The 18,733-nt window shown below is 39.8% G+C and overlaps 4 protein-coding genes across 4 annotated transcripts in view; 2 read left to right on the top strand and 2 right to left on the bottom strand.

Moving 5' to 3' along the window:
* The window catches only part of LOC108090339 (protein GSKIP homolog), a 55,602-nt gene extending 41,844 nt beyond the window's left edge, over nucleotides 1–13,758 (top strand). Inside the window, exon 2 of the mRNA XM_017188955.1 lies at nucleotides 10,934–13,758. Within this exon, the coding sequence (XP_017044444.1) occupies nucleotides 13,276–13,629 (354 nt within the window). The 5' untranslated portion in view covers nucleotides 10,934–13,275 and the 3' untranslated portion in view covers nucleotides 13,630–13,758. The remainder of the gene's footprint in view (nucleotides 1–10,933) is intronic.
* LOC108090326 (mucin-19) overlaps nucleotides 1–18,733 on the top strand; it is a 90,811-nt gene that overhangs the window by 41,869 nt on the left and 30,209 nt on the right. The window lies entirely within an intron of this gene.
* Nucleotides 2,597–5,143, bottom strand: LOC122320137 (nuclear transcription factor Y subunit beta). Its single transcript, XM_043208384.1, has 2 exons — nucleotides 5,064–5,143; nucleotides 2,597–4,679 (listed from the first exon to the last, which is right to left on the bottom strand). Exons 1-2 carry the CDS (start codon nucleotides 5,141–5,143, stop codon nucleotides 4,478–4,480), a joined length of 282 nt encoding a protein of 93 aa, XP_043064319.1. The 3' UTR covers nucleotides 2,597–4,477.
* On the bottom strand, nucleotides 15,126–18,731 carry LOC108090331. Its single transcript, XM_017188945.2, has 3 exons — nucleotides 18,351–18,731; nucleotides 18,075–18,224; nucleotides 15,126–18,004 (listed from the first exon to the last, which is right to left on the bottom strand). Exons 1-3 carry the CDS (start codon nucleotides 18,423–18,425, stop codon nucleotides 17,660–17,662), a joined length of 570 nt encoding a protein of 189 aa, XP_017044434.1. The 5' UTR covers nucleotides 18,426–18,731; the 3' UTR covers nucleotides 15,126–17,659.

Here is an 18,733-nt window from a genome sequence, read left to right as displayed (position 1 = left end):
GAGGATTTACGAGCCATTCGCAACGGCAACCGACAATGGCAACTGCAATCCTGCTGCTTGTTGTCCTGTCGTCCGTCTGCGTGTCCTGTGTATGTGGAAAACTGCTTGTGTATGCACATATGCAAGTCAAATAAACGTAATAATAAAATTGTTGCATACCACTCGCTCCGAATGCGGTATGCAAATGAGAAAAGGGGATTGAGTGGCGCTTCGAGGGTGAGTGGTGAATGCACATATCCGATATACGCATTTTCTGTATACAATAGAACTTGGTATAATAGCACTGCAAAAGACGAGTCCAATATATAGAAGGTGGTATAATTGTTTTGACAAGCTCTTATTATTACTATTTATAACTGCTTTACTTAAGTTCCACCAAAAAAATTGGTTTACATAAAAAATACCCTAACAAATTTATAAGACTATTTAATTGGTTAAAGTAATTATGCCAACTAGTGTAGAAGTAGCTAATAGAGAAATTAAGCAAAGAATAGACAGTGGCATTTTAGAAGTTTTCCCTATTTCTTGTGCCTAGAAAAAATGATTGCTTTAAGGGAGGCAAAAACTTGATTTTCAATTATTTGGTTGCATGTTCAGTGCTGCAATTTTAACGGCAACTGTTCAAATGCGTATTAGCAATTTGCAAATTTTACCCTCCGCTCAACGCTCATCGGTCGCCTTGATTGAAGGGTGGAAAGCACTTCAATTAGGGTTCTTTATTTGTGGGCGTTCACTGTACGTACCTGAGTTCGGTTAATCACTCCCTCGGCCAGAAAGTGAGGTAGGGAAAACAAAGCGCTAAAATAACAATTTAACAACTTGTTCAAGACGAGCAACTCTGCCTCCACCTGTCAACCCACCGCCGCCCCCTTACCGCTTACATTTCCCCACCCCCCGCCTCCCCGCGCCAATCCCCTTCACCCCGGAAAAACCGCTCAACCTCGTTATTGTCATTACCATTATATGAATGTATGCATGAACAATGCTCGGGTAATTATTGTTTTGGGGACAGACAGAGGCGATTGCGTGACTCGAGCACATTTGTTTTGTTTACGGAAAGTAATTGCAAAAGTTGTTTCAATTTTGCCCAACAGCGATAGCAAGCCAACCGAAGAGGGTTAACAGTCGCTCCTGAAAAACCAACCAAAAAAAAAAAAAAAATTATAGAAATAAAAAATATAAAGAAGTGAAAAACTGGGGAACAGAGCGGGCAAACAATGCATAATTGGCATCAGCTTAATGCTTTAACTTGCCAAGTGCCAGTGGCGAAAAACAAAATGCAAAATGCAAAATGCTACCAACCGCCCACCCGAAAAAACAGCATCAAAAACGCATTTGCCCCGCCCACTCAAACGATGGCGCTGGGCGTAAAAAGTTTTTAGTTCAACAGGGGGGCGGTTGGATAAAAAAAAAAGAAAATAAAGAGAAAACTATATGTGCATATAAAAAATTGTAAAATAGTGAGGTGGGCGGTGTGGGAGTGGCCTGGCCAACCAACGTTCTTTTTTTTTTTTTTTTTTTTTTGTGCCATTTTCTTCGTTGCTTTGTTGAAATTACAATTTTCTTTTGCTGTGTGCTCTCTTTTTCGGCATTTTTACCCCGCGCTGCACATCCGGCGCAAAAAGTGCATGAAAAGCGCAAAAATGGCACAACTACTATATATCTCCTTCCTCGTCTTTATTTTTTATTTTTTGTTGCCTCGATGCATAGTGCAAAAAGTAGAAGAAGAAGAAGAAATAGAGAGAAAACAAGTCGGACAGTCGGACGGGCAGTCAGTCATTTTAGCATTTCAGCCATTCAGTCAGCGAGTCATTCGCATGTTATCCACTTGGTTAGGGTGGTCCAATGGATTACATTCGCCAAAAAAGCTCTAAATATTCTATTTTGTAGTTGCACACGAGATACATTTTACTATGGAGAGCGGAACAACATATTTAAAGAGGATTTCTACTTTCAAATTTATTGAAGTTTATCTCAAAAAATATGGAGTAGATCGTTCTTTTAAAGAGCAGGGAAAACGCATGATTCATATAATTTCGGAAATTATTATAAAATGTTACCGTGTCAAAACAATAAAGTAGGTATATCAGTGGAAGAATCATTTATTGAATCACCCTAATCGAGACTTTTCAGCTTATTCGCATTCGCTCTTGCCTTCTGAATTTCCCTGTTATAAACTGTAAACCAACAAAAAAGCAGAAAATCTATGTTTTTTGCGAGCATTTTGGGCGAAAATGTTTGTGAATTATTTAAGGGGAAACCAAAGCATCCCAAACTAAACAAAGTGAGTTGGGAGGAAAAGCAGGAAGGAGCTGCTGTGGGGCACTTAAAATTCAACTTGCTAAATGAATTTTAGGCAGAATGCTGCCAACCGTCAGATATTTTTCATCTTTTCCCTTTATTCGCTCCCATCGGCATCTCATTCTATACATTCTAGATTTCCCCATTTAGGTTTTGTGTTTATTGTGTGTGTGCGTCATTTTGATGGTTTTCAATTGCAAATTAAATAGAAACGATTTATTTGTGTTATGCTTAGACAAACGTATAATGTACAATTTGTAATTAATTAAATATTATTATTGATCTCATTGCAGGTTGGTATTCAATTACACTGGCTTGGTTTACATTTTCAATAAGTTGTGTGTAAGTATAATTAATGTTTGATGGAAACATAATTGTGTTTTCCATTTAAATTGGTACATTGTTAAAATTATTTGTGATTTATAAATCAGCAAATGCTTGTATAAAATCCCACATTGAATGGCTTTTACATTCCTTTTGAATGCGACTTTCACCTTGAATGAGCAAATCGGAAAAGAAGGGACAACGAGTGAGTCATTGAGATAAATGGCCAGAGCATTTGGCAAATTGAAATCAAATCAAATCGATAGCGGCACATCAAATTGAAGTCTCCGGTGCTGCGGTGAAATACAAAAACACGAATCAAACTTTGACTTGGCAATGGGAGAAAGAGGGAAAATCCGAAAGTGCGCCAAATGCAACTAAGCGATACATAATACCGAAAAGAAAACACACAAATCCCCAACAAACTCCGACGATGCCTGCCAGATAAAAGATGATTGAATGCAACTGGCTGGCGCTGAATCCCCATCCCCATCACTTTTCTCCCCAAAATCCCCCCTTTCCTTCTTGTCTGATTAACATAAATCGTGCTGGCTGCTGCTGCCACTGCCCGACTATATCTTATTTCGATTTTTTTTCACTCGCCTCTGGTTTGTTTTGTTTTGTTTAGCTTCGTTTCGTTTCTCCCAAATGAACTACGGGCTTATGCAAAGCTCAGATGGCGGCAAGGCAGCACCAGAAATTGAATGGAAGCGAGCTGAAAAATACAAAAAAAAAAAAAATGAATAAAAACGAAAGGCAAAGCTGAAATGAAATTCAAATGTGGAAGGAGCAGGAGCTGCAGTTCCAGCAGGAGTTCGATGTGGATGTGGATGTGAATGGGGATGAGGATGTGGAGTGGTGGGAAGGAGCAGGAGGAGCACATCAGTGACTGCCTGCTGACTTTTATTGCAATCGCAGGTTTTGAATTCAGCAATTCAGGCTCCAACTTTGAAAACAGAGACGAAAACTTAACCCATTTTCAGTGCAGATGGTTGGAAAAGGGGGAGTTTTAAAATTATGAATTTTTCTTTATTTACAAAACATATAAAACATAAAGAAAATTAATGAGTTCTTTTATAGTATTTGTTATGTAATTAACATTTAAGTTGCTTTCCCTTAAACATAGAAACTATTTGTTTTAATGAGTTTCCAACAAAGTTATGAGCATTATGTAAACATTTCATGTTTCTGCGCCAAAAACTATGAGTAAAAGCAATTTCGCTGGCAACAATACCAACTTCCTTTGTCCAGAAAATCGAATCTTTTAAAGGCAATCAAAAATCGATACCAGCGACGGGTTAAACTTTTTGCTGCTGATGAGCATGAGAATGATGTTGCTGTCGGTCTCCTCTGGCTTTCTTCCTACGGGTTCTCTGTTTTTTTTTTTTTTTTTTTTTTATCTCCTCGCTCGTTTTTTGTTTCCTTCGCTTCGGTTTGAACTTCATTGTTGTTGGCTCGCTTAAAATTCCAAACAGCAAATTGCAACTGCCAACAATTTCGAGGCTATCAGTGGCATAGCATCAGGCAACCACGTCGCTGGTGGCTGCTGCTTTTGCTGCTGCTGCTGCTGCTGCTGCTGTTGCTCCTGCTGCTGGTGGAGATGCTGATGTTGCTCCTACCACTGGCAGTAATTTTATGCAAGATGCTATCTCAACACGCCTGCTGGAAGAGAGAAGGCAGAGAAATGCATGTAAGCCATTTCACTGGGGTTCTGCTACAGCTTCAGCTTCAGCTTCTTGGCAATGTATGTAGCTGCTGCTGCTGCTGCTGTGGCTGTTGCAAGTATGACAAACAGCCTGCTGCCGTCTTTTGAATGGAATTCAATTCCCATGCAGCAGGGGCAGCAGCAACCCTAGACGTCTCTCACATCTCGTGCCTTTTGTCTGCCTTTTATCTGCTGATGTTGCTGCCGTCGTTGCTGTTGTTGTTGCTGCTGCTGTTGTTGTTGCTGCTGCTGCTGTTGCTGTTGTTGTTGCTGCTGCTGCTTCTCGGCACAGCGGCAATACTTGTTTAGCTTGTTTGCCGCCGCTGCTGTGTTGCTGGTGATGTTGCTGCTGCAGTTATTGCCATTGTATCTTGATGCCTTTCAAGTGCCAATTGTGCGACCGCCCCGAACCTTTTTCCTTTTTTTTATACATATATATTTTTTTTGTCTCGTTGGGAGACAAACTCATTGCTTATTTAATTTAAGGTGGGAATTTCAGCGTTTTCCCCCTTCTTTGCTTTTGTGTCACGAGCGAATTTATTCAAATTGAGTTGATAATAGTGCGCTACTGCTGCTGCTGCTGCTGTTGCTGCCATTCAAGTGTTAATTGTTGTCGGCACCCTCTGAGGAGATTTTCTGTGTATTTAATAAATATTTGCACAGCAACAATAACGAGCGTCGGGTTTAATCAACAATGAGAACAGCATTTGCTCTTTTTACGACCGGCTCTAACTCTTGTCCGGCGTAATTCACGATTTCCTGCAGTAATTGAAAAGATAGCAAGACAAGTTGCTGCCGTTGCGGCAGCCACATTTCAGCTTCAGCAACTCGCCGGCAGTCGGGGCAGTGCATTAATTATTCATGAGTTGTCGCGCAGGCGACATTGCAGCCACAGCCAAGAGAAACAGCAACAACAACAGCAACATCAGTAAAAGCAACACCAACAGCAACAACAGCAGCAATAGTAGCAGCAGCAACATCAGCATTAGCAGCAACAGCAACAACAACTCGGAGACAGCGGCAACATAATTATTCATGCGCGCTTATCGCCAGTAAGGTAGGCAACACCATTTTAACCACAAGCGGATTATAATTATCAACAGTTGCCATCAGAACTGACAGACAGCCGGACGGACAGTTGCTACTTGAAGGCGCAGCAGCAACAGCAGCAACATGTTGCTGAGCTGGCTGGCGGTGCACAATGCATGGGTAATGGCCATCATGATGATGATGAAGCCAAAAACGCGCAGCAGCAAATATAATTACACGGCCAACAACAAGACAGACAGCTGCTTTAATTGATGTTGATTGCTATCAACAACACTGCCTCCGAGTTCTTCGCATTTTGCCGGGCTCTCCAATTCTCTCGGCTCAATTCGAATTCTTCATTCTTCTTTTCATTGCCCTCTTTTGTCTGAGGTGGAAACCTTTCCAAAATAATGAACTGTAAAAAAAAAACAGGCCGGGAACAATGGAAAACAAAATGTTGTGTTGCATGTCAGTGTGGCATTAGGAGTAATATGGCCAAAACAACTAAATTAGCATTACTAACTTGTGTTCGGATAATGACTAAATTGAAACGGAAGCAAATAAACAGCTACGCCCACGCTACAAAATTTTACACCTGAAACAAATATTCAAATGTTTGTACAACCAAAAACAAATAATAATTGTTTCAAAGCTTTTAGCTTTTTCGATAGATTTAATAAGCCAATACTTACAGATTATTTAAAGAGGATTGTGTTGCAAATCCGTTTAGTTAATATTGCCAAAGCTTATGTTATAAAAGCTAAACACATGATTAAACTTTACTTCAGAGCTCATTAAGTTAAAAGCATTAAATTCGAAATATTTGACATTTAAGCTGCTTTGAGTTCAATAATACACAGCTTTTCTTTTTTGAGAAATTGTCTTAAGAGTGTTTGAATGTTATGGCTCATAAATAGGATTTATTGTTTAGCTAACTCACAAATTGTATTAACCTTTTCGAACCACTTAATTGAAAAAAGCAGCACATAGGAAATATCCATGATTCCTTTACAATTAAAATGACAATAAAAACGCAACTCAGTAAAGGCATTAAATCGAAATTAGTAGACAAGCTGCTTACATTTTAATAATTTTTCTTGGGCCTTAACTTTTTGCTTACACTTTGCGTTTTTTTTTTTTTTGGCACTCCCCCAAAATATTATGGCTCATAAATCGGATTTATATTTTAGCTGCTGCAGCTAATGTTCGCACATATATATTTTATGCTTTAATATACACATTTATTTTCCGGACCATTTGGGTTTATAACCCCAAGCGGTTGTTAAGATATTTGGTGGTAATTGAAACTTGGGGCAAGATTGTCAAGGCAACATTTCATTCTTTATTTTCTGCCGGTTCAGCAAACGTCCTGTGATGAATCAATCAAAACTTAATTTGCCACGGGTCCCCGGTAGGCATTTAAATTTTAATTAACATTTTTGAATTGTGCTGTGCAAAAAGAGCATCTGGCCTCTCTTTCACTTGGTGTACTTATCCCATAAAAGTCTCCATGCAGGCCATCTCTCTTGCTCTCTCAATGCCTTTGGAATGGAGTTTTTGGAGAGCGAGAGGGAGCGAGGAGAGAGTGAGAGAGAGCGAGCTGCGGCAGCCATGTTTGTTGTATGGCGCTCACTCATTAAAGCCTGGCTGTGCGAGCGAGACAGCGACAGGTTGCTACAACTTTTGGCGCATGTTGAGCTGCGCATGCAAAAAAAGCAGAAAGGAAGAGGAAAAGGAAGGGTATGGGAATGGGAAACAGGAGATGTAGGAGGTGGTGGAGAAGGAGGTGGAGGGAAAGAAGGAGTTGGGGAAATGGGAAACTTTGCGACGCCTGCCGGCTTTTAGTTTGCCTTTTAAATGTTTAAACGATTAAGTCGAATTTTAATTTGGCCGCAAAGCATAACACGACTTTACACACACACACACTCACTTTATGTTTTTTGGCCTGTGTGTGTGTTTTTGCCCCCGGGTGCGGACCAAAAACTAACAGAAATGTAAAGCAGGCAATAAAGTGGCAACACGCTGACTTTGCCCATAAACCAACTAACCGAATCTGTTTTGGGGGCGTCGTTTTTTGCTCGAGTTTTGTTGTTGCTGCCTGTCCACTTAGAGATGGAAGTGCAGGCGATAAACGATAGACATGCAAATAAGTGGGGCCCATTCAATGATTTATGCCAGCTTGTTTGATTCAATCAAGAGAAAAAACGACAATAAATAAGAAACAATACTACACAAACAAGCATATTTTAATTTTGCCAAAACCTTTCCACATGGACTTTGTGTTTAAGATAAACAAAGTTGTTTGACTGTGCTTATTTGTTTCCATTCCCGATCTTCTTAAAAATACACAACCAATGATAAATAACAATGCTCAACGGAAATTAATGGAAACAATAAATATTAGGAGATTATAGATTAATTTGAACAAACATCGACATTAGATTAAGAATACTCGACAGAGTTATCCTGCTGACATCGAAGTAATTTGTTAAGGTGCGATTGTTTTTTTTTTTTACCTAGAAGGGAAACACTAATAGACAAAATGTTGACACGTAATAATGACAATATTAGTCAGAGTTTTTTAACATCAAAGCCTAATTTATTTTTGCTTTTCTACACCTTTAAATATTTTCTCTCCCCCAAACGCAAGATGTTCATCTTCCCCTTGGGATGCTGAGCTGCATGAATGAAAAACAAACGAGTCTCTGGGAGTCTTGGGAGTCCAAGTGGGGAGAAGTTGAAGAAGGTCTGTAGCAGCCAAAAGATGACTCGTCATTTTCCCTTTCTCTTTCTCCGAGAGTCTGTATGTTCCTTTTCCCTCTGGCTGCCGACACTCATTAATGTTTAAAGTGTTTTATGATATGCATAATTGCTTGTACAGATAATAAAGTTTTCTGCCCGACCAGTGACCACCCCCGGTTAGCTTTTGGCCCCTTGGGTCATTTGTCCATTCACTTAATTAAAATGCAAATGGAAATTCTTCAAATGGCTTGCACTGCGGTGGAAAAGCTATTGGGGGAAATGGAGAGGAAGGAGAAACGTGCATAACTCATGTCCCTGTTGATGACAGATTCCCTTTTCCTCGAAGCTTGTTGTCTGTACACAAGGATAAAGACAGTTAAACTCTGGAATTAATATTTCAAAATATTTATGGAGGAGTAGGAGTTATTTACTTGGTGGATTGTTTAAGTAGCCAGGCATAATATCCATACAAAATTGGTTAACCTAATAAAAATGTATAATGTTGGCATAGAACCTAACTTAGAACATGTTTTATGAGCTAATCTTTGGTTTGACAGAACTCTTTTCCTATTCTATGGGATGGCTATGTATTTCTTCCAGTGCACTCCGAATATTTGCGGAAGTTTTGCCCGGTGCATTGTCTTTGTGTCTGTTGTATCTGGTGGTGTTGCTGCTGCTACCGAGTTTACGACGCGTGAACGGCAACAGCAACTCATCCACAAAAGAAGAGGAGGCGACAAAATCCTCTTTTGCTTCCCTTTTAACAAGAGGGGAAAAAACGATCTTCGATGCTTCGTCAGCTTCTTGCTGCCTCCTCCGTTTTTTTTTTTGATATGATTTTTGTTTTTATTGTACAAGCGTTTCCAGTGAATTTTTTGATGATATCTTTGAATGTTAACATTCACAAAAGCGTAAAAATTGTTGCCCCTCTTCTTGTTCAGCCCTCCCTTTTCGCTGGCTTCCCCTCGTTCTGGCATTAGTTTATATATCGGCTTTATGAGGCACTTTTTACTGCTCAACCTCTGCTCTGTTCTGGACCCTTATCCCTCCATGTGTGTGCGTTCGTTTGGGTATTAAGTGAAATTCTTTTGTGTCGACAAGCGAAAATAAAATTCACACACTGCCGAACGTGCCGCAGAGAAAGAGGGGGAATAACGTATATACAGAGCAAAAAAATCAGAACTCAATTGTTATTTACATTTTAAGTGAAAGTATTATTGAAAAGTTAATAGTGTTATAAATAGTTTAAGAAAATTCAGCTTTTTTATGCCAATAACTCAGACTAGATAACTGATGAATAATGGTTTCTAACCTTTAGTTCTCTTGCAAATTTTCTTAATAAAACCGCGCCTTAAATCCAAACCAAATAGCACCCATTTACATATAAACTTCTTTTTTTGCGGTGCATGAAAAGAGCTGGGGTGAAACCAAGGCACACAATGGTTTTTAGAGGGAAGGACGAAGGGTTGGCGGTTGTTTAACTGGCAACTGGGACTTGATGATGATGCCGCTTTGCCCCGCTCATTTCCTCGCCTTTGGTCGCCCTACCTTATTTTTTCCCCCTTACATTTTTACCTGGCGGGCACAATCTCTCACAATAACAACAACAAAATCGGGAGGGGGAAAAAAAGGTGCAAAAGCAACAACAAAGGAACCGAAAACGAGCGACTGACGGAGTGAGAACAGCAACAACAACGACAACAACAACAGGCAGCAACAACGAAATACACCCAATGACAAGCTGCTCGGCAATTTGACATAATTTATACGTCAAATTACTGCAAATTGATGCTAAATGGCTTCAAATTGAATTGACTGGCGCAGAAGAGGCAACAACAACAACAAATTGTATGTGAAACGAACGAAAAAAAAAGCACGAAAAAAGAGGCAACAACAACAACAACAAAATGTAGCGCCCTGGCGGCGAAAATGGCAACAAAAAAAACTATAGAAACAACGTAGCCAACACACCGTGTCGAAAGTTGTTGCTGTTGTTGCTGTTGTGCTCACTCAAACGAAAACATTTTGAATTTTCAACGTGGGGGCATCTTATGTTGCTGTTGGCGTTGCTGTTTCTTTTCTGCTGCTGCTGTTGTTGTTGTTGGCGTTAATGTTGCTCTGGTTGCTTACGGTGCTGTTGCTACTCTGCCTGTTGTTGCTCTGGTTGCTTACGGTGTTGCAGTTGTTTATGTTGTAGCTTTTGTTGTTGTTGCTGCTGCTTTTGTTAATGTTGCCGTTGTTTCTTTGATGACTGTTGCTGTTTCTGATGTTGCAGCTACAGGAGTTACTGTTGTTAGTGTTGCTTTTTGCAGTTCTGTTGTTGTTAATGTTGCTAGCTACAAAGTTCTTTTGTTGCCATTAATTTCAATGTTAATATTATTTCTGTTGTTAAACTAGTTAAGCTGTTATTGAAGTTGCTAAATATTTATTTATAATAAAATCCAGCGGTTATCATAAAAACTAATAGCATCTTAATAAAAAATAAGATAACATTTGTCTTGCCATAAAACAATTGCCTAATTCCTTCGAACAAAAAGGAGATTAGTTGGCTTACCTATACTTTTTTTGCAAAATGAAGCCAAGGAGAATTAAAATTTATACCGTAATTGAAACCACATAGAAACCTTGAATGTCAGTTTATATACAGAAATACAGCAGGGAAAAACTCAACTTTCCTTTTACAAAAATTCACTTTGTACATTTTTCACAAAAACTGTCAAAAAGGTAGTTTAATACACTTTAAGCTACTTTATTGCAATGCCTTAATCCACTCTTTACCCAAACAATCCTTGATTTTTCACTAATTCCGCATTTTCCTTTTTCTCTTTGCAGGTATGCACTTTGTATTTGGTCTTTAATCTGGTAACTGGGAAAAATCAGCAAACAGCAGAAAACAGCTCAATTGTCGGCACACCCACTCAACGCCTTTCACACCTCTTGAAAAGCGAAGCGAACAGGAATAGTGTAGGTAAAAGGAAAGAAATTCCATTTCAGCACGAAAAAAAGAAAGCCATGAAATGTGCAATCGCCATAAAAAAAAGTGCAACTGTCAACGGAACACAAAAAACTTTGTTGTTTACAATTTGCCGTTGTTGCAGCAGTGCGCTTGCAAAATATTGAATTCAATTTAAAGCGCAAGAGGCGTTCATAAATCTCCGACAATTGTGAGCGGTGGAGGAGCGGTGGTAGAAAGGCCCGCAGGGCAGGGAATCGGTGAAAGAGTTAAAGTCGGATTATGGTCATGCACTCCCTTTCCATCCCATCCCCATCCCCATCCCCATTCCATCCCATCCACTTATTGTTCGCCGCGTCGCCTTCTCATCCGCTCACTCATTTATTCCTTTTGATTGCAGTCGTGAGGGGGAGGTGGAGATGGAGTTGCAGTCGGAGTCGGAGTCGGAGTCGAAGGGGGGATCGTAAACTGTCAGCGCAATTAAAATAAATTGAAACTGAACTTTCGCACACACAGTGGAAAAATAATTCAGAATGACCTACAACTTGAGAAAGAAAAACAAAAAAAGCAATAATATTTTTGAAAACTTTCTGGTTCAAACCAAAAGATTCTGTAGAATCAATAAGAAATCATTTATAAGAAAATTACATTAAATTCCTAAGTACAATCATTTTTAAGAAGTTTCCTATATTAAAATGATTTCAAAATTACAAACAAACTTCTGAATCTTCACGTTTCTTAACGATTCATAATGAATTTAAAATTTTTCATAAACTCTAATATTCTTATTTCTGAAAAAAAACACGGGCCAAATCGATTCGAAAAGTAATATGAGAGTTAAAAAACTTAAAGTATCAAAATGCAATAAATATGCATTTCGCACTGTGTGAAAATGAAATTAAACAAAAATTTTCCCGCCCAGCTGTCGCATAATTCATCAACTATTTAGGCGGCAACAGAAGGAAAATTGAAGAAAAATTTGCGTGTGTGTCGCAAAAAGTTTTTCATTTTTAGCATCTTGATTGTCTAGGAGGCGGGAGAACGAGGCAAGGAAGGAAGGAAGGCGGTAGATGGAGCATGTAGCATGGAGCATGGAGCGCAGGAACTTTGCCTGGTAGCCGGGCCAGAAAACGGTTTGCTTGCCATGGCCATGGGCAACTAAATGAACGTTCCACAGTCTTCGGTCTTCTGTCTTCTGTCTTTGGTCCTCTGTCCGTTGTCCGTAGTCCATAGTCCGCTGTCCGTCCCTTTCTGTCCGTTCTGTCCGTCGGCTAACCCATCTTCTTCTTCCCGAACCCCCAACGCCCCTCGGTTTCCGTTCGCTTACCTTCCTTCTCAGCTCGTATCTCAAATTGTTCAACTTCATCAGCAAAAAGTAAGGGAAAAGATGCTGCTGCCGTGAATTGTGGATGGGGAAGTGTACTGGGAAAAAAGATAATCCAGTAATTCATAGCAGAATCCCAAATGTTCTAGATGAAAATACCCGCGTTAATTTATATATTTAATAATCAACTTTGTCAATGTTGACGAACAAGTTATTTAATGAAATGTTATGAGAAATGTTCCTTCAACCTAAGAAATTGAAAACACATTTCAAATATGTTTCTGAATAACCTTTTTTTCTGTGTACCAAATCACACCAAGTCAGGCTACCCCTTATCCTCTATACATATATCCCCTGATCCCCTTGCTTGCTCCTCATTCGATTGTCATGAGTCTGAGCCCGAGACTCTTTGCTTTTGTCCTTTTTTGTTTTCCAACGGCAGCAGGCAGCGTCAGGAGACTAAGACCCCGAGGACCCAGAGCACTTGAGCTTGGGTTCTGAGTTGAGGAAGTCAAGGGAGATCGGGAACGGTGAAGGGTGAAGGATGAAGGGCTTCAGAGGAGCCGCACGAGGAGTTAAGCGGATGCATAATACGGAAAAATGCCTTGAAAACGAGACGAGGAGTGTTGTTCAGCGGGAAAGCGATACATTTAATACTCTTTAGCAGAAAAGGTTGTCCAAAATATACTTCAATGGGATTATTTTGGATTATAACAAGGCGATAAAAAAAGTAGTTAAACCACTAATAAATTAAATGTTGATCTATAATCAGTTTAATACTATAATAGGAGTTTCTTTTAAATATAAAGGGTATAATAAAACTATACCTCTTTTGTGGTATCTATCAAATACCCTAGTTTCTTTAGTCAAAATTCCAGTTTTAGAAAATCTGTAATAATGGCTCTCGTCCAGAGTGACGACAAGGACTTCCACGCCCTCCGGGAGGCGCAAAGGATGGTGGATTCGTGCCAGGACTTTGCAGACCACCTAATCGTGGCCGAATTTCTGCCTCATTGTCGCTGGGTGGCCTACATCAATATTCGCACCCTGGAGCAGGTCATCTATTGCGTGGAATTGAGTCGCGCCGGCTATCGGATTGTAGCCTATGACTTTGATTACGTGGCCGATGAGGTGGCCAATTGCGACACCTATTACGATTCGGCTCACCAACTTCTGGCCGGCATAAGTCCGTTGTACGGAGAGAAATATGGTTTTGGGCGAGAGCCGCTGAAGAACCGAAAGGAGCAGTAGTCTCCGGGGGGCGTGGCATGTGAAGAATGTGTCTGCTAATTGATAATTGCCGCCCCAAAAAGTGATAATTAAGCGTTTTGCAGGTAAATGACTTGATTGCAATAATAAAGCCAGCGGCCGTAAGTTGGATTCGGGGTCTGCCATTTGATTAATTGCTGCCAAGTGAGCGGAGATCGATGAAGAGGGGAAGGGGAAGGGGAAGGGGAAGGGGGAACAGGCAGTGGCAGGAGCAGGTTGCCAGTTGATTGACTCAACTTGGCACTCTCCGGAGTCCGGACCTTTTGTAGCGAAAAAAGTTAACAAGTTTTTGTGCCGTTCCACTTGACTGCCGCCGTCGAAGGAGGCGAATGAAGATGCAGACGGTTCGAGCACTGGGCACTGAACACTGAGCACTGAGCTCTTGAACACCGAACACCCAACCAAACCCAACCCAACCCAAGCCAATCCAATCCAAACCAACCCAGCCCAACTTGATGCTTCTCCAGCTCCAGCTCCATCACCACCACCACTTGTATTCCTCGTTTTGGCCGGGCACCAAGCCAACTAAGGTTTTTATCTAGTTGAGTCCATCTAGTCGCTTTTCCGTCCGTCCCACGGCTGTCTGCCGTGGACAACTCACAGATACACACGCTCGCAGTTGCTGCTGCAGACTTACTGATGAACGAACGCAGATACAGTCGGCCATCGATAAGAGTACTACATTTGTCTAGTTGAGTTCTACAAAAATCATGCACATAACAGCTTAGGCAATTTAAGTCACTGCCAACATTTTAAAACTGTTCTAAAAGCACTTCTTAAATTTGTTGATAACTGAAAATAGATAAAAAATGGATAATGCTTACCTTATCACTCAAAATTTAATTTGTAAAATTTTTTTTGTTAAAGAGGAGATAACACATTAAAAATAGATGAAGTACAAAACCATGAAAATGTCTTAGGTAACAGAATATTTATATGATCCAATTCTAATTATAACTTACTCTTCTTAAAATATTAGTTTACATTAACTAGTTTGCTTTAATCTTAAATGATGGTTCAACGCTTCGAAGCTCCACTGTAGTTGAGCGAACGCATTTGCTTTGGCGTCCGTATCGGCCATGTCTATCTGAGCTGGCTCTCCACTTGTCTATGCTCGTATATTTGTCCATTGAAGCATGCAATTGATTGCTGCAACGGCAACAGCAACAGCAGCAGCAGCAGCAGCATTATCCCCTTCCTTTGTTGCCCCCCTTGGAACCGATTCCCTCATGACTTCCCCCCTTTGCTCGCTGTGCTTTAATTGCCTTTTCATTGCAGCCCGTCGGCCTTTTGACTCAGTAGTGCCCCCTTTGTCCCCCTTGGCCCCTTTTTTCGCCTCCACTGTCAGTGTGTATATATGTGTGTGTGTGTAATTTGTGGTTGTTGTTCTCTGTTAATGCATTACATGAATTTTAACAAGCTTTGCATTCTGACTGACTATCCCCCCTTTTTGTCCCATTCTTGTTTGTTTATTGTAGCCGCATCTCCGTGAACGCAGACATAATTTAACCTTTGCCTGCCTCATTTTAATGCATTTCATTTCGCAAATTTTCAATCAATGAGAATCGCAAATTGAACGAGATTTTTAGATGGCCAACTTCCAGAAGGCTTACTTGTTTAATTAGTTGAATCACGGATGTGCTGGCAATAAAATAAGCTGGCTGCAAGCAATTCAGATCAAAGCATTTAAACAGTATACCACTTAATCAACAAGTTCCATTTAGCTTTTATTATTTAAGTGAACTCGTTGAAAAGCTATGATAATAAAAAAAAAAAACGCTACAAATAATTATTCCGGTTATTTGAGGAATATTTGCGGGCAATTTATATATACCATCCGCTTGTTGAGAACATTACAAATAATCAGCAGCGATTTAAATTATCAACAATCAACAATCTCCCTGACAATCGAAATAATTAGCTCGCAATGTATATTCACTGAACTAGTGTCCCTAGCATTATCTACTCAAATCGCGCAATCAAATACCAAAAACACAAATGAAAACAGGTCCGCCAATTGAGCTTGTGACACTTGACAAAAAATGTTGAAATATTAGGTTCTCAGAAATACATTTTTTAAATTTATTTTTAAACAGAATCAATTAGTTTTTTATATAAATTAAAACAATTTCATAAGTTCTTGGGTTAGTTTTCCAAAGCATTTAATACATAGGTTAATATTTACTCTGATTTGTGCTCGTGATTTATAAAAGCAAAAAAATAAACAATTTTTTCCCTGAGTGCCACTCCCTACCACGGGGTTTCCATGGAACTGCAACTTTTCCGTGTTAGTTCAACTAATTGGCTGCGTTTTTGGTTAATTAGCGCACCAGCAGCGAAAACTAACCATGGCAACGTTGTCCGCTGGAAATGAAATCTCTTTGCTGTCGCACACGCGCTTTTATTGGCACTCAAATTGGCAGCTAAACTTTGGCAGCAAAAGCGGCAACAACGGCAACAACAACGATGATATCAACAGCACCAAGCACACACCGCAAAACAACTTGCAACCGTCGTCGACTGACGACAACTATTTTGTCTGCATTAAAACGTTGTAATTATTTTATGCCAGATAACAATTTGATATTGTCAATGCCGCGAAATGTTCAAGCAGCGAATTGATGGGACAACTGAGGGGTTTTCGGGGCGATGGGAACTGTGTGAGTTAGATGGATGGTGGCTAAATGCAAATTGGTTGCCCATGTTGTTGTTGCTGTTGTCTGTTACCGTATGCTAATCAGGGTGAGCCGCGTTTCGTTGCAGCAAATTAATTGGCTTTTAAAGCGCTGTTAGATCGCCATCTCGTTTGTAATGCAAAATGAACACTTTTACACAAAGTCAAGCAATAAAAACCTTATTAAATGTGGGCATGTGTTGATATATATTATTGCTGTACCTAATAAAAACGAATGAACTCAATGCAGCTTTGTTTTAATACGGGATTACATTTGCAAATGTGAATTATGCAAAACTTAGCTTTTAATTGTATTGGTATAATTAGGAGGCCATCATAGTGAAGGCATACTAATTTTAAATTATAGAGGTAAAAATAAAATAGGTTAAACAATGGATATAAAACTGAATTGCAATAAGTTTTTATATTATTCAAAACAGTTATATAATAAAACGAATATGTACAGGCTATAAAAAACAAGGGTTCTTTTTCTATTGAAGCTTAAATGAATTCATTTCTTAACAAGCTTTAAGCTCTTCAAATATCTGTATTCTATGATTTTTCTGTGAGACTGCCATGCAATTTCCATACGAATCTGGTTCACTCTAAACTGAATTTTTCCCCAACCAACGAGCGGAGCTCGAAAATGGGGAAAACACAGCAGCGGCCACGAGTCTAGTGCAGGGGAATCCGGAGGGGAGGGGCTGCATGCTGCTGTCATCAGTTGACAGCCAGCAGCAGCGTCGCCTTCGTCGTTGTAGCTTTTAACAATTTGCAATAAATTAGCCGAGGCAACTGTGCAGAGTTTTCACTTGAAATGCAACTCGAATTGCATTTTCAAGGGGGCGAAACGAGGGGAAAGTACACGGGAAAAAGTTGATGAATTTAGTTAACCATTATAATGGTACATGCCTCTTACTTGTGGAAACAAAAAAACCGAAAAATAATATCATTATCAACGATGATCTTATGTTCGTGTTAAAACTAAAATATGAGTGCATTATGCTATAAATTTCTCTCTGTGCAGGACACTTTGTGCAATTTTTCCTTGGAGTTCTCCGCTCTCTACCCTACCGCAAACACTTTTTTTCGTACCACAACAGTTTCCAAACATGTCTTGCCAATTTCACACTCCAAACTGCCTGCCTGCCTACCCGCCGTCAGCTGGCTTCAAGCGATTTCTACCTGGCTCGGTTCATTTATTGGCCCGTGAGTCCGCCGGATTTTATGACGATCTCCGCGCAGCTGGAATTCGGCTCACACCTCGGAAATGCCCAAAAGCAAAGAACAGTTGACAATAGAGAGAGGGAGGAATTTCAGGATTTAATTGCCCTGAATTTAAAACATTTTTGTCCTGATTCGAACAACGACGGATAGGTTGACTGCAAGCGATGGAGGAGAGGAGATGACGGCCTCGGCCCTATAGAAGCCCTCTGCCAATACTTCCGGCAATCCCTTGCCGTTCATGGTGCATCGGGTGAAGTTGTAGGTCGCCTTTGGCCAGGGCGGTACATATCCATCGTCATATCGTGGCAAATCGGTACAATCGCCGAGATTGGCCATTATTATGTCCTTGTAAAATGTTTCGATGTAGTCAACGAACTTTTGAGGTGGAATCGACCAAGGAGTCATCTTGTAGTCCTCCTCCTTTCCAGAATAGCTGCTCAAAATTCGCATTTCAACCTGATTATAATTTATTTATTTGATATATGAGTAGGAATTAATGATACATTGGGGGATTGTTGTTACCCACCATCACGTTGTCATCCATATCTATATTCCAAAAGAATGTTCCCGAAAAGCTGAAATCTCTGGCTTTGTGCTCGATTCGCAGATCCATGTCCATGTCACTCGGATTTGTGGTACTGCCAGAAATCGAAATGGGCGTGGCCTCCCAATTGTTCTGTAAAATATACCAACATTTAAATCCGTTCAAAAATTAAATATATTGCAATTTAGTAAAAATAATTAAAGAACTGGTTATTAAATATAAAATATATTTGAAGTCTCTTTCAAAGGGAAGTCTTACCCTTGCAGCACAATCATCGTATAAATACACAAAAATGCCCACAAAAAGCAGAAAGGGCACAGAAAACGGTAACATTTCTAGTTAAATTGGTCATGTTGTCTAAACCCGTTAGGCTTATATAGTTCTCGAACTAAGTGAGCCTTTCAAAAATAACTGTTCCGCACGGAAACTTTGTGTACAAATTATTATCAAAATAATAATGTTAATAAGCGACAGAATGAGTGCAAATCATGCAACTCATATCTTTATTTGTTCATCTACACGGTTTGAACAACTAGTTTTATCTCAAAAATAAATATTAATAAATACCAACAAGTAGTACAATAAAACACTAGTAACAACATGAGTTTCCTTGATTTTAATGGATAAACAATCCCATCTCT

This window comes from Drosophila ficusphila, unplaced genomic scaffold, assembly GCF_018152265.1.
Source record: "Drosophila ficusphila isolate 14025-0441.05 unplaced genomic scaffold, ASM1815226v1 contig_414, whole genome shotgun sequence".
Classification (NCBI taxonomy): Eukaryota; Metazoa; Arthropoda; class Insecta; order Diptera; family Drosophilidae; genus Drosophila; species Drosophila ficusphila.
This window is presented reverse-complemented; position numbering and strand designations above follow the sequence as displayed.

What these genes read in the sequence shown, in the direction of transcription:
- LOC122320137 (XM_043208384.1), bottom strand. Translation starts at nt 5,143, where the DNA reads ATGTGGCTGCCGCAACGGCAGCAACTTGTCTTGCTATCTTTTCAATTA. An exon ending in GTGAATTACGCCGGACAAGA is followed by an intron (nt 4,680 to 5,063) that starts GTTAGAGCCGGT and finishes CAATAACTGCAG; the next exon opens with CAGCAACATCACCAGCAACA.
- LOC108090331 (XM_017188945.2), bottom strand. Translation starts at nt 18,425, where the DNA reads ATGTTACCGTTTTCTGTGCCCTTTCTGCTTTTTGTGGGCATTTTTGTG. An exon ending in ACGATGATTGTGCTGCAAGG is followed by an intron (nt 18,225 to 18,350) that starts GTAAGACTTCCC and finishes TATATTTTACAG; the next exon opens with AACAATTGGGAGGCCACGCC. An exon ending in ATATGGATGACAACGTGATG is followed by an intron (nt 18,005 to 18,074) that starts GTGGGTAACAAC and finishes AATTATAATCAG; the next exon opens with GTTGAAATGCGAATTTTGAG.